The sequence below is a fragment of the Phyllobates terribilis genome, unplaced genomic scaffold (assembly GCF_046119375.1).
Source record: "Phyllobates terribilis strain yellow unplaced genomic scaffold, ASM4611937v1 Scaffold_5__5_contigs__length_657084704, whole genome shotgun sequence".
Lineage (NCBI taxonomy): Eukaryota > Metazoa > Chordata > Amphibia > Anura > Dendrobatidae > Phyllobates > Phyllobates terribilis.
Genome location: NW_027362765.1, coordinates 129,731,690 through 129,747,689, shown reverse-complemented (window position 1 = coordinate 129,747,689; position 16,000 = coordinate 129,731,690). Strand labels below are relative to the sequence as shown.

At 43.9% G+C, this 16,000-nt stretch overlaps 1 protein-coding gene across 2 annotated transcripts in view; it reads right to left on the bottom strand.

Moving 5' to 3' along the window:
* The window catches only part of TAF4 (TATA-box binding protein associated factor 4), a 56,686-nt gene that overhangs the window by 13,298 nt on the left and 27,388 nt on the right, over nucleotides 1-16,000 (bottom strand). Inside the window, exons 4-11 of one of the 2 annotated variants that reach the window (XM_073683017.1) lie at nucleotides 15,387-15,506; nucleotides 12,125-12,244; nucleotides 6,486-6,608; nucleotides 4,914-5,003; nucleotides 4,562-4,795; nucleotides 1,535-1,682; nucleotides 1,274-1,388; nucleotides 1,002-1,171 (exon numbers count right to left, since the gene is read on the bottom strand). In XM_073683017.1, the coding sequence (XP_073539118.1) occupies nucleotides 1,002-1,171; nucleotides 1,274-1,388; nucleotides 1,535-1,682; nucleotides 4,562-4,795; nucleotides 4,914-5,003; nucleotides 6,486-6,608; nucleotides 12,125-12,244; nucleotides 15,387-15,506 (1,120 nt within the window). The remainder of the gene's footprint in view (nucleotides 1-1,001; nucleotides 1,172-1,273; nucleotides 1,389-1,534; nucleotides 1,683-4,561; nucleotides 4,796-4,913; nucleotides 5,004-6,485; nucleotides 6,609-12,124; nucleotides 12,245-15,386; nucleotides 15,507-16,000) is intronic. The other variant, XM_073683018.1, reaches the window with a different exon arrangement.

Sequence of the window (16,000 nt, the reverse complement as noted above, 5' to 3'; positions counted from 1 at the left end):
ACTTCTCCCACCTGCTGACAGTGACTGGCGGGTCTTGCCCTATAGGGGCACGCAGGGAGAGACCCATCACTCAAACAATGCAAGAGTCAAACATACATGGCTGAAATCATACAGCCAGTGTCTGATACACGCTGCCTGTGGATAGGGTAGCATACATCCGTTGTTAGGATCCCCTTTAAAGGGAATCAGTCACGAGGTCTTTGCTGCCCCATCTGAGAGCAGCATAATGTAGTCACAGAGACCCCGATTCCAGCGATGTGTCACTTTCTGGGCTGTTTGCTGCAGTCCCCTGAATGCTGAGCTCTGTATAACCCTGCCCACACCAATGATTGGCAGTTTTCTGTGTACAATGTGCATAGGCAGAAAGCTGCCAATCAGTGTTGGGGACGAGGTTACACAGAACTGAATTATGGAGGACTATATGGCAGCAGGTATATTAGTCGTCTAGTGATAATCTCCTGCTGATAAAACAGTGAGTTTATCAAAGCTACAGCAAGCAGCCCAGTAAGTGACACATTGCTGGAATCAGGGTTTCTGTCTCTATATTATGCTGCTCCCAGATTAGGTGGCAAAAAACTGGTGACAGATTCCCTTTAAATGGATGTATCGGACTAGAAAAACAGGTCTTTTTTCTAAAAACAGTGCCCCCTTATATCCACTGGTTGCATTTGGTTCTACAGCTCGGCTTAGTTTATTTTTAAAGACCCGAGCCGCGTTACCGGGCACAACCTGAGCACAGATGATGTGATGGTTCTTGAAGAAAACAGCCATGTTTTCTTCTTCTAAATAACCTTCTACACTGTCCACGAATTATTAACTGGACGGCTATTTGGTGGGACCCCCACCTTGCACGTTACAGATTCCTAACATGGGCTCTAATTGATGGTGGACTCAGCACAATCATTTACCAAAGCGGTGTGTATAAGACAAGTCAATGTCTACAAGTATTCCAACAATATAAATCCATTGTATATTCCAAAAAAAGCGAAACAGCGATTTACCGATCTCTAGTATTCTTCGTTGTAGTAATGAGGGTAAAAGGAAGGTCTCGTCTTTACAGGATCGCGTTAGCGTGCCCACCAGCTCAGAATTTGTGGCCAATATCCGCGCGCTTTCCTCAGACAGGTTCACGCCAGCCATGGACGCTACATCGTTAATATCATCATCATCTCTGGGAATTAATATTAAAGATGGTTAGTAAACGGTGCGGCTACCTGGAAAAATGAGAAAAGGTATGAATCACTGCAATGCTGCCATTTTAGGCTCTGCTCACCTAAATGATCCTCCCCCCGGCTCTTTTAATTTATTCTTCTGTATCGCAGCCGCCTGCGCTGACATCGTGGGAAAGGTTTTGTTTCCGGTTATGATGGTTGGCTTCACTACTGGGACTGTGAAAAAGATGCACAAGAGCATTACAAAAGCTACACAGAAATAGGCGCAGTCTACTGTGTCTGCAAATATCTAGTGTAGGTCAGTATACGACCAGCAAATAAGATAAAGCTGTGACTTGTAGTGCGCCTGGGTCAACACTCACCTGTCTGTAGGGGGTTTAACTGGATTTGTTGCTGAGTAGTGACCATTAACCGGCTTTGAGGTTGTCTAAGTGCTACCATGGGCGTCTGGGTCAATGTGACCTGTGGCTGCCGTATCACCGCTCCCGCTTTATGTGCCTGCTGGATTACCTGCAGAGAGAAAAAGAAGGATGTCATAGGCCACAAATCTCTATCTGACATGCCGTCAACTTATCCAACACTTCAGGAATAAAACCAGCCCTGAACTTTTTGAAAGGGTTTATCGTATTCCACTTTTTTGGACTGGTAAAAGCAAATTTTGATGCATGCTCGTTTTCCATAAAGATTTGGCTTCTGTTTTTATGCTGCTCTCATCCTCTTTTAGGGACCTGACGCATTTACTTGAAATCTCGCCAGACATTGGAATAAGATCTCTACCAGCTCAGAGCTGGTGAAGACATCAATGTGTGGCACATGGACATCCCTAACATCTGCCATATCTATTAAGTGCTGTGTGCATCCAAATAAATGTTGTGCACCTTACGCCAGAGAGTTTATGGTTGAAGAGGAATTCCCATCTCAAATATGTAGTAGGTGTAAATATTATTATTAATATTAGCAAATACCTCCAATTAGAAATGTAGTACAGTTCTTCTGATTCGCTATGTCGCTTACCCAATTTGCAGGGCATTGCAGTAGCTTAAGTATCCATGGTTACGACCACTCATACAGTGACAGTTAGTTGTTAGTGGTCGTAATCACGGCTAACTAAGCTACTGCAATGCCCTGGACATGAGGTAAGCGACATAGCCAATCAAAAGAACTATACCACATTTCTACAACTACTATATATTGGGATACGATCTTGGAGATGGGTTTACCCCTTTAATTAATCATGTTCACAATAGTGGCCAAACCCGAGAAAAAAAAATATTTTTCCCTGCTCCTATTATAGTATAACACCATAATTGTTAACAGGGGTTGACCCACTAACCACATTTAGATGATAAGCACACGATTGTTTCGGGTCACACCGCTGGGATCATGAACTCCCATGTGAATAGAGTGACTGACAGAAAGACTGTCTCCCTCAGTCCCATAGAGGGTGGTGGAGCGGTGGTCCAGCAATTGAACCCCCAGTGATCATATAGTTATCCCTGTTTGTGGATGGGTGACACATGTACAGTGGTGGTCAAAAGTATTGGCACCCCTGCAATTCTGTCAGATAATACTCAGTTTCTTCCTGAAAATGATTGCAATCACAAATTCTTTGGTATTATTCTCTTCATTTAATTTGTCTTCAATGAAAAAACACAAAAAGAATTGTCCTAAAGCCAAATTGGATATAATTCCACACCAAACCTAAAAAAGGGGGTGGACAAAAGTATTGGCACTGTTTGAAAAATCATGTGATGCTTCTCTAATTCGTGTAATTAACAGCACCTGTAACTTACCTGTGGCACCTAACAGGTGTTGGCAATAACTAAATCACACTTGCAGCCAGTTAACATGGATTCAAGTTGACTCAACCTCTGTCCTGTGTCCTTGTGTGTACCACATTGAGCATGGAGAAAAGAAAGAAGACCAAAGAACTGTCTGAGGACTTGAGAAACCAAATTGTGAGGAAGCATGAGCAATCTCAAGGTTACAAGTCCATCTCCAAAGACCTGAATGTTCCTGTGTCTTCCGTGCGCAGTGTCATCAAGAAGTTTAAAGCCCATGGCACTGTGGCTAACCTCCCTAGATGTGGACGGAAAAGAAAAATTGACGAGAGATTTCAACGCAAGATTGTGCGGATGGTGGATAAAGAACCTCGACTAACATCCAAACAAGTTCAAGCTGCCCTGCAGTCCGAGGGTACAACAGTGTCAACCCGTACTATCCGTCGGCATCTGAATGAAAAGGGACTGTATGGTAGGATACCCAGGAAGACCCCACTTCTTACCCCGAGACATAAAAAAGCCAGGCTGGAGTTTGCCAAAACTTACCTGAGAAACCCTAAAACGTTTTGGAAGAATGTTCTCTGGTCAGATGAGACAAAAGTAGAGCTTTTTGGGAAAAAGCATCAACATAGAGTGTACAGGAAAAAAAAAGAGGCATTCAAAGAAAAGAACACGGTCCCTACAGTCAAACATGGCGGAGGTTCCCTGAGGTTTTGGGGTTGCTTTGCTGCCTCTGGCACTGGACTGCTTGACCGTGTGCATGGCATTATGAAGTCTGAAGACTACCAACAAATTTTGCAGCATAATGTAGGGCCCAGTGTGAGAAAGCTGGGTCTCCCTCAGAGGTTATGGGTCTTCCAGCAGGATAATGACCCAAAACACACTTCCAAAAGCACTATAAAATGGTTTTAGAGAAAGCACTGGAGACTGCTAAGGTGGCCAGCAATGAATAGAACACCTGTGGAGAGATCTCAAAATGGCAGTTTGGAGAAGGCACCCTTCAAATATCAGGGACCTGGAGCAGTTTGCCAAAGAAGAATGGTCTACAATTCCAGCAGAGCATTGTAAGAAACTCATTGATGGTTACCGGAAGCGCTTGTTCGCAGTTATTTTGGCTAAAGGTTGTGCAACCAAGTATTAGGCTGAGGGTGCCAATACTTTTGTCCGGCCCATATTTGGAGTTTTGTGTGAAATGATCAATGATTTGATTTTTGCTTCATTCTCTTTTGTGTTTTTTCCTTGCAAGCAAATTAAATGAAGATAATAATACCAAAGAATTTGTGATTGCAATCATTTTCAGGAAGAAACTGAGTATTATCTGACAGAATTGCAGGGGTGCCAATACTTTTGGCCACCACTGTATTTAGTGATATTAGTCCCTTTAAGTTTTTTATCCACCCTGGTCTTGGGGGGTCACCTAATACAGCGACTCTCCAACCAACACCATGAAAATCTTTCTAGCAGAAAGTGTAAGGAGGCGTTTAACAGCCAAGCGGGTCCCCGGATGGACAGAAGTCTAATGATGATTCCATGGCCACCAAAGTTAGACTGGTTCAGTACCAAGCATAAATTCAGATTATATATGTGATGTCCCTATGGCTGACGTACCAGTGGGGTTGGTTGTCCAGGTTTGGCCTGTGCAGTATGTGCAAGGCTGATGACTGGCTGCTGTAATGTATTTGTGACGGTGGCAGTGGTCTTGCCGGCTGTGCGTTGCACAGAGCTGTTTAACATGACTGCGGTGAGGGTGGTTGTGGCCTGCGTGGGGGGCTGCTGCTGCTGACTCTGTTGAATGAAGGCTGCAGAGTCGGGCGTCAGCTGGCGCAAGGCAGGGAGGCTCCTCTGTAGGAAATGGAAAAAAAAAGTTAATATTCAGAGTCCGCACCACCCGACAATCACTTCTAGAGTGCAGCCAGAGCATCTGATAAGGTGGTCAGTACTCGGGAAGACTCGGGCTCACCTTCAGAAAAGGCACAAGGTAAGGTTGAGGTGAAGAATTTAGTTCTCTGTATAATCTACTGGTGAAATCCTCTGCTTCGATCTTCCCGTCCTGTGTGGAGAACAGAGTTGTCTTAGGATATCAGTCACGTAAGGCGGCAAGGGTTGTGTAATATACCCCAGGTACATAAATACAATCACTAACAGAGCGCTCCGGGTTGTCAGAAAGATCCCCCTAAGTCTCATCTCTGGCTGAAAACAAGATCTCCAGCCAATCAGAAACACTATTATTTTCTAAAGATCCTCTGATATGATCTATTTCTCGCATAAAAATAAGAATTATAATGAGAAATAAAAAAAAGCATTTGAAGCATTTTTAATTAAAGGGTATCTATCATTTAAATTTATTTTGGATGTGTCATACTTAAACATGCTGATGATGGATGGCAGTCAGAGTCCGGATACCCAGCAAATGCCCAAATCACTGCTCTGACTCGCTCCCTTCAGCAAGCAGCAGAGCAGAGGTTAAATGATAGGTAGCCTTTAAGCTTTTCATATACTATACAAGCATGCAAAGTCAAGTATAGAAGTCTATATAAAGAGGGGAAAGAAAAAACATCATGATCACCATCAATAAGCCCTCCCCCGCTGTATATACAGGGGCCTCTTCATCACTGCTTTTGAGTATAAATGGTCTAAATTGTGACTTATTATATTTGCACATCATCAATTATTGCCTTTTTAAGTTGACACTTTGTTTTTGGGGTTTTTTGTTCACCATTATGGACATGGTTTTGGTTTTCTAGAAGTTTCAACCTAATTCTTTATTTACGACTTCTCAAAATGTCACAAAAATTTTACCTTCGGGCTAAAACAAAATATTTTTATTTTTTTAAGCAGTTGAATACTAATGTGAGACAAAAAGCTTATTTAAAGAATAGTGCAACTTAAAGCGGTTGTCCAGCCTTAGACTACAAGTTTCCAGTCCCTCTATGTGATTGCAGACTTGTAAATCGTCATATCGTGTGCATTGCGTGTTGTGAGAATTCTCCAATGCAGGCGGCAGGAGCAGCGGTCATGTGACTGCAAGTTTGTTATTTGTATACTTTCAGCCACATTCCAACTAGACGTGTCTGGCCTCACTCGATACACTTGCATCAAGCGAGGCCGTGCACATCTAGTCGGCATGTGACCACATGTATGCAAATCACATACGTGAGGTCATGCGGCCGTTGCTCCCAGAGAATCCTCACAGCGCACAGTGTGCATGATGTCAGGGTTCACAAGTCTACAGTCACAAATAGTGACTGCGGACATGTAGCATAAGGCCGGACAACCTCTTTAAAAAAAAATTACAAAAAAATGCAGAAGCTGAATTTAGGCCACAGACTTTTGTTATGTATAGAGATTTTGTCAAATTCTAGCTACAGCGATTTTGACAAAAATTGCAAAAAAAAAAAAAAAAATATGTGTAAAACCAGCAATAAAAGGAAAGGTAGAACCAATATCAGAACAATGGTTTAATCAGACCGCTACTTCATAATGACAGTCAATCACATCATGGAGCCAGGGAACCGCAGGACGGACATCTTACCAGCAGATTTTGCACCAGCTCTTTTACATTAGCTGCCGTCTCAGAGGACTGTTTACCCGATGATGCCAGCTTAATTAGCGTAGATAAAAAATTCTTACATTTCTTCACATTTTCCATGGTTTCCTGTGGAAAGACAGACATGTGTACATGAAATACTCTCAGATTTCACCCTATACAATACTTTGTAAAATTCCCAGATAAAAACTGAATCATCTGACATACAGATGCTGTTGTGGACTTGTGTTTAAATCTGCAGTGGAAATGTTCTGCAATGTTTCAGATCTGTCCGTCATATCTATTACAGCATATTATTGAAAAATATATATATATATATATATATAAAAAAAAATATATATATATATATATATATATATATAAAAAAAAATATATATATATATATATATATATATATATATATATATATATATATATATATATATACACACACACACACACACACCGCAGAGATACCACATTTGTGCCATACAGAAACTTCTCACCAGTCAACTAACTAAAGGGAACCTGTCACTCTATTCAAGCTGCCCAAACCACGGGCAATATGAATCGGAGCCAGGCTCCAAGTGTTTCACAGAAAAATGTACCTGGCTGCGTTCCGGCAGCTGGGCTCTGATTCATGTCGCCCGTGGTTTGGGCAGCATGAATAGAGTAACATGTTCCCTTTAAACCTCAAGACTGGTAAAGGTTCCATATCACACAGAGGAAGACTTCCATATGGAAAGAGATTTTCTTTTATGTAACCATCACTCTGGAAATTAATATCTGTTGTTCACATTCCCCGTATAGCAACTTCATGCTCTGCACAATAAATGTAAGTTTTAACAACCAGATTCATCAACATCTGCAAGAACTAAGAAAAACAACAATTATCTGCTAATTTAACTAACCTGCAGTCACAGTCACTTGTAAGATACATCTATTAAATCCCACTATATAATTCTACATGTTTAAGACGTCCATTATAGGAGAGCAGCGACGTCCCGGGGATTTATTGATCTTCTAATTATTTGTTCTTTAAGGGCGCGGGCTGGAGACTGGGCATACGGGCAGCGATGTTCTGCTGACAGCAGGATGGTGAAGCGCAGGTATGATCTCTCACATGGAATAGCGCAGATATTACATGTAGTACGCTGCGCTGCCATCTTGTGGTCAGAAAAGAAATGGCAGCCAAACTTGACAAAAAGCTCTTTTAAGGTCTTCGGATAGGCATACCCTTTAATACCCTCCTTCCTGGCTGATTTTTTTTTTCCAGAAACAGTGCTTCACATACCCACAGAATAAAAAGCTTAGAGCTGCAGTGTAATGCAGCGGCAATGCCAGACAGCTCATACACAGCTGTGGCGCTGTTTCTGGAAAAAAGCAACCGTATTTTTCTTCTATGCTAAGTGAGATATGATCTCTTCAAACTCAGATCCTGATGGTAATGTCCCATATGATATGGCCCGGTGATACATGGAGAAAGGAGACATGGAGACCCATCCTCCATACAACATGTACTGATATGGCTCGGTGGTACATGGAGAAAAGAGACCCATCCTCCATACAACATGTACTGATATGGCTCGGTGGTACATGGAGAAAGGAGACATGGAGACCCATCCTCCATACAACATGTGCTGATATGGCCCGGTGATACATGGAGAAAGGAGACCCATCCTCCATACAACATGTACTGAAATGGCTCGGTGGTACATGGAGAAAGGAGACATGGAGACCCATCCTCCATACAGCATGTGCGGATATGGCTCAGTGATACATGGAGAAAAGAGACACATCCTCCATACAGCTTGTACTGATATGGCTCGGTGATACATGGAGAAAGGAGACCCATCCTCCATACAGCATGTACTGATATGGCTCGTTGGTACATGGAGAAAGGAGACCCATCCTCCATACAGCATGCACTGGTATGGCTCGGTGGTACATGGAGAAAGGAGACATGGAGACCGATCCTCCATACAGCATGTACTGATATGGCTCGGTGGTACATGGAGAAAAGAGACATGGAGACCCATCCTCCATACAACATGTACTGATATGGCTCGGTTATACATGGAGAAAGGAGACCCATCCTCCATACAGCATGTACTGGTATGGCTCGGTGATACATGGAGAAAACAGACATGGAGACCCATCCACCATACAGCATGTACTGATATGGCTCGGTGGTACATGGAGAAAGGAGACCCATCCTCCATACAACATGTGCTGATATGGCTCGGTGATACATGGAGAAAGGAGACCCATCCTCCATACAATGTGTGCTGATATGGCCCGGTGATACATGGAGACGCATCCACCATACAGCATGTACTGATATGGCTCGGTGATACATGGAGAAAAGAGACACATCCTCCATACAACATGTGCTGATATGGCCCGGTGATACATGGAGAAAGGAGACCCATCCTCCATACAGCGTGTACTGATATGGCTCGGTGATACATGGAGACGCATCCACCATACAGCATGTACTGATATGGCTTGGTGATACATGAAGAAAGGAGACATGGAGACCCATCCTCCATACAACATGTGCTGATATGGCTCGGTGGTACATGGAGAAAGGAGACCCATCCTCCATACAGCATGTACTGGTATGGCTCGGTGGTACATGGAGAAAGGAGACGCATCCACCATACAGCATGTGCGGATATGGCCCGGTGATACATGGAGAAAAGAGACATGGAGACCCATCCTCCATACAGCATGTGCGGATATGGCTCAGTGATACATGGAGAAAGGAGACCCATCCTCCATACAGCATGTGCTGATATGGCTCGGTGATACATGGAGAAAGGAGACATAGAGACCCATCCACCATACAGCATGTACTGATATGGCTCGGTGATACATGGAGAAAGGAGACATGGAGACCCATCCTCCATACAGCATGTGCTAATATGGCTTGGTGATACATGAAGAAAAGAGACATGGAGACCCATCCTCCATACAACATGTGCTGATATGGCTCGGTGATACATGGAGAAAGGAGACCCATCCTCCATACAGCATGTACTCGTATGGCTCGGTGGTACATAGAGAAAAGAGACATGGAGACCCATCCTCCATATAGCATGTACTGGTATGGCTCGGTGATACATGGAGAAAGGAGACACATCCTCCATACAACATGTGCTGATATGGCCCAGTGATACATGGAGAAAAGAGACATGGAGACCCATCCTCCATACAGCATGTACTGATATGGCTCGGTGATACATGGAGAAAGGAGACCCATCCTCCATACAACATGTGCGGATATGGCCCGGTGATACATGGAGAAAGGAGACACATTCTCCATACAACATGTGCTGATATGGCCCAGTGATACATGGAGAAAGGAGACCCATCCTCCATACAGCATGTACTGATATGGCCCAGTGATACATGGAGAAAAGAGACATGGAGACCCATCCTCCATACAGCATGTACTGATATGGCTCGGTGATACATGGAGAAAGGAGACCCATCCTCCATACAACATGTGCGGATATGGCCCGGTGATACATGGAGAAAGGAGACACATCCTCCATACAACATGTGCTGATATGGCCCAGTGATACATGGAGAAAAGAGACATGGAGACCCATCCTCCATACAGCATGTACTGATATGGCTCGGTGATACATGGAGAAAGGAGACCCATCCTCCATACAGCATGTACTGGTATGGCTCGGTGGTACATAGAGAAAAGAGACATGGAGACCCATCCTCCATACAGCATGTACTGGTATGGCTCAGTGGTACATGGAGAAAGGAGACCCATCCTCCATACAGCATGTACTGGTATGGCTCGGTGGTACATGGAGAAAGGAGACCCATCCTCCATACAGCGTGTACTGATATGGCTCGGTGATACATGGAGACGCATCCACCATACAGCATGTACTGATATGGCTTGGTGATGCATGAAGAAAGGAGACATGGAGACCCATCCTCCATACAACATGTGCTGATATGGCTCGGTGGTACATGGAGAAAGGAGACCCATCCTCCATACAGCGTGTACTGATATGGCTCGGTGATACATGGAGACGCATCCACCATACAGCATGTGCGGATATGGCCCGGTGATACATGGAGAAAAGAGACATGGAGACCCATCCTCCATACAGCATGTGCGGATATGGCTCAGTGATACATGGAGAAAGGAGACCCATCCTCCATACAGCATGTGCTGATATGGCTCGGTGATACATGGAGAAAGGAGACATAGAGACCCATCCACCATACAGCATGTACGGATATGGCTCGGTGATACATGAAGAAAGGAGACATGGAGACCCATCCTCCATACAGCATGTGCTAATATGGCTTGGTGATACATGAAGAAAAGAGACATGGAGACCCATCCTCCATACAACATGTGCTGATATGGCTCGGTGATACATGGAGAAAGGAGACCCATCCTCCATACAGCATGTACTGATATGGCTTGGTGGTACATAAAGAAAGGAGACATGGAGACCCATCCTCCATACAACATGTGCTGATATGGCTCGGTGATACATGGAGAAAGGAGACCCATCCTCCATACAACATGTGCTGATATGGCCCAGTGATACATGGAGAAAGGAGACCCATCCTCCATACAGCATGTACTGGTATGGCTCGGTGGTACATAGAGAAAAGAGACATGGAGACCCATCCTCCATACAGCATGTACTGGTATGGCTCGGTGATACATGGAGAAAGGAGACACATCCTCCATACAACATGTGCTGATATGGCCCAGTGATACATGGAGAAAAGAGACATGGAGACCCATCCTCCATACAGCATGTACTGATATGGCTCGGTGATACATGGAGAAAGGAGACACATTCTCCATACAACATGTGCTGATATGGCCCAGTGATACATGGAGAAAGGAGACCCATCCTCCATACAGCATGTACTGATATGGCTTGGTGGTACATAGAGAAAAGAGACATGGAGACCCATCCTCCATACAGCATGTACTGGTATGGCTCGGTGGTACATGGAGAAAGGAGACCCATCCTACATACAACATGTGCTGATATGGCTCGGTGATACATGGAGAAAGGAGACATGGAGACCCATCCTCCATACAACATGTGCGGATATGGCCCAGTGATACATGGAGATAAGAGACATGGAGACTGTCCAGGGCTCCATTCAATTAATTTCTAATAAGTTTCAGCAAATGTCTAGAGAGTACAGAAAGTTGTATAGGTATAGGAGTCAGCCATATGTCTCCCAAACAGTGCCATAGACTGGAATGTAGAATTAGAGTTTGTGGGATTTCTAGTTGTAGACTGGAGCTACACACAACAAATCCATTTGTGCAACTCGCTATCACTCAACAATTTTAGAACTTTCGGAGGTTTTGCTGGAAATAAAAACAGCCAAGTCGTGTTCATGTCATATGTTGTAGGCGACTTGTGACTAGAATCAGAAAATCCTCACATTTGGGACTCTACCTATGTGACCATAGGAAAGGATTACATCTAATGTTGCCATGTGTGGTTGCGATTTGAGTGTCGCCATGTGGCCCCAGCCTAACCACAGGGCAGACTGGGATCCTACAGCAGGCACCATCGCTTTACAGAGTGCAGATCTACAATTAATGAAGGGTTGTGGCATTGGCTTTGTACCGTGGTGGCTGTCGTAGGGGTAGCAGCTCCTTGCACCGGTCTATGAGGAGTTCCAGTCTGTACGGCCGTTGCTGTCCCCAGAGTGGCAGTTTGCGCCGTGCTGCCGAGTACTATCTGATTCTGTGCAGAAGAAACAACACGCTCGTTATAACTGGCAAATTGGCATAATGTCGCCACTCAGCCAGTCACACATAACACCAGGTATTAAAAGACTTCCTAAGAGAACACTATAGCAGGCCATGCCGGGATTACACTACAGCACCTGCTCTGTTAGTGTCCTAGAGGCCGCACTGCCAATATTACCCAGCTATGTGCAGGGGGTACATCACCATGCCCATTGTAGCCCCCTCACCTTCCTATAACAGACTATGCACTAAATGCAGCTCAGCATTAGCCCCAATATTACAAATAAATCTGCACTGGCCCATGGAGACCTCTAGGTGGCAGACACACAACACACAGCTTTCTACAGCATTAACCCTTTTATAGCGATCAACAAGATAAAAAATGTCCTAAATGATTTATGTGATTGGATGGTCATGCAGAGCAATCCATGCTAGAAGATGGTTGTTGCGACAAATCAGGGGAAAATGAACAATAGATATACACGGCTCCCGATGTGGCCAGCAGTATTGTGATGTCATCTGAGATTCATGCGCAATTCTCTTTTCTTTTTTTAACCATTTCATAATAAAGGGGGAATTTCAGATAATAATGATGACCGGTAAGGAGTGCCAGCTCCTGATGATCAGCCTCTATACTGGAGGCGCTGCCTTGGGGGGCAGCTCAGATCAGAGTATGTGGGAGTCGGACCCTCAGGAGGTTGCCAACACTCATGGTCGCAGGTATAACCCATCAATGGATATTAAATTAGAGCAACTTGGTGATTGCTTTACTTTTTTTTTTTTTTTTTTTTTAAACGATTTTGAGTCATTTTTAATACATGGGAAATCAATAGAATTCGGATTCAATTTTAGACAACAAAGAAGAAAATTACATATAAGGCTGGGTTCACACATTAATCCTGCTCATCTTTCCATTCAGTTTTAGGCACAGACAGAATTCATGTCGATAAGATACAGGTGCATCTCACAAAATTAGAATATCATCAAAAAGTTAATTTATTTCAGTTCTTCAATACAAAAAGTGAAACTCATATATTATATATAGTCATTACAAACAGAGTGATCTATTTCAAGTGTTTATTTCTGTTAATGTTGATGATTATGGCTTACAGCCAATGAAAACACAAAAGTCATTATCTCAGTAAATTAGAATACTTTATAACAACAGCTTGAAAAATTATTTTAAAATCTGAAATGTTGGCCTACTGAAATGTATGCTCAGTAAATGCACTCAGTACTTGGTCCGGGCTCCTTTTGCATCAATTATTGCATCAATGTGGCGTGGCATGAAGGCGATCAGCCTGTGGCACTGCTGAGGTGTTATGGAAGCCCAGGTTGCTTTGATAGCAGCCTTCAGCTCGTCTGCATTGTTGGGTCTGGTCTCTCATCTTCCTCTTGTCAATACCCCATAGATTCTCTATGGGGTTAAGGTCAGGCGAGTTTGCTGGCCAATCAAGCACAGTGATACTGTTGTTTGTAAACCAGGTATTGGTACTTTTGGCAGTGTGGACAGGTGCCAAGTCCTGCTGGAGAATGACATTTCCATCTCCAAAAAGCTTGTCGGGAGAGGGAAGCATGAAGTGCTCTAAAATTTCCTGGTAGACGGCTGCGCTGACTTTGGTCTTGATAAAACACAGTGGACCTACACCAGCAGATGACATGGCTCCCCAAACCATCACTGATTGTGGAGACTTCACACTAGACCTCAAGCAGCTTGGATTGTGGCCTCTCCACTCTTCCTCCAGACTCTGGGATCCTGATTTCCAAATGAAATGCAAAATTTACTTTGCATTTACTTCGTGTCAATGACTGCCTTCTGGACATCTGTCAGGTCAGCAGTCTTCCCCATGATTGTGGAGTCTACTGAAACAAACTAAGAGACCTTTTAAATGCTTAGGAAGCCTTCGAAGGTTATTTTTGTTAATTATTCTAGTTTACAGAGATAATGACTTTTGTGTTTTCATTGGCTGTAAGCCATAATCATCACTTTTTGTATTGAAGAACTGAAATAAACTTGTTGATGATATTTTAATTTTGTGAGATGCACCTGTAAGTATTGCATAACTGGTGCAAACAGGAACTGAGTGGGGCCCCACTGACTGTTATGGGGTCCTTCTGAGTTCCGTTACATGTCACTTTTTAGAAAATGATGCCCTCCCCCCCTTCTAAAAACTGACCATGGAAGAATCAGATGGATCACATAATAATCAATGCGGCCCCTCTGCATCTGACTCATTATGGACATGAATTCCCTCTGTATGTTCATACAACTGAACAGAAAAACAACAGCCATTCCCAAACGCAGGTGTGAACAGAGTCCAGCACAGAATCAGTACAAGAAGAGGCGATGGATATTGCAAAATTAAGTTTTTGGGCCAGGTTCACACATGCAGCTCAGAACAACATCACCATCACTTAAAGGGAACCTGTCATGTCTCTGATGCTAGTAACCTGCAGCTATGAGATTGATTTGCATGTTAATAGTATTGTAAAGCCGTGCGTTCCCCGCACTGAGGGCCCGGCTCCCGAGAGGAAATTAACTTTACTTTTCCTGGCAGCCTTCGGCTTTCAGTCACAAGAGTGTGGCTGGCCGATGCAGCTTCAGTCACTGCTCAGGAGTTTGTGAGTGGCAGCTGTAACTGCGCCCCCGGCAGTGACTGACAGCCAAGTCAGCAGTGCATTTGTGCAGAGCCAGCTGTCAGTCAGTGCTGTTCAGTATTCACTATGTACTTAGTGGTGGCTGAAGCTGTGCCGCCTACGCCTCTAGGACGGAAAGCCGGTGGCTGCCGGGAGGAAAACAGTTCATTTCCTCCCGGCAGTGGGGCTTTCAGTGCTGCGGCTGGACGGCTTTAGAATGCCATAAAAAAGCAGATTGAGAGATTTGGGGACATGACAAGTTCCCTTTAAGGAAAATACCATAAAGAAGCATAGTCTGAACCCAGAATAAGCAGTATAAGAAATACAGGAGCAGGATTCTGTATCCCCAACATTAGAGCACTGGAATAACTCTGATAGTGATGACATCATAATGCTGTGCCCAGGATGTGCAGACACGATGAGAGAAGCATGACTCTGATGCACAGTGCAAAACGTCCATGGTTTGGTGAATCGGTATTAGGAGGATGGCGAAGACTTACCTGTACAACTGGGGGCCGCTGTAGTGTGGTGGTGGGCTGCACGGTGGAGGGTGTCTGAGCTACTTGCTTGATGATGGTAGTTGGCGTTACTTGCCTTGCCAAGAGAGGTGCCCCAGGAGACTGCAAGTGAAACATTGAGACAGGTTTTCACTCTCTGTGAATGTGTCTTAGAAGGATGACAGACTTCTTATTATGTCCCTCGTCCGTCTTGTCACGGATGATCTGCCCATCAGGCGATTTTGAATATACTTAAAGTTTCAGGGTATAAACCCCATCAGGTTGTTATTTTATTAGTTATGAAACAGGACACTGGTCTTCCCGCCTGTGGCACAACAGCCATTTCCAGACTACAACTCTCAGCACAGGAGTTGTAGTTTTCTTACAGCTGTTAAAGACCACAAAATGTATGTCAGTAAGAACTGAGAGGTGTACAAAGGAGCGAACAGAAGCGGTAGACACGTAATCATACATTTATATTTAGAACCAATTTAAAATCTGCTTCTTCACTGCATTTAAACAATAAATAAAAAAAATTATAATTGGGTAAGTGATGTTTCCCTTTATGCAGCTTCTCAGTAGGATTTTAGCAGGCAAAATTTGTCTGCACCCTTTAA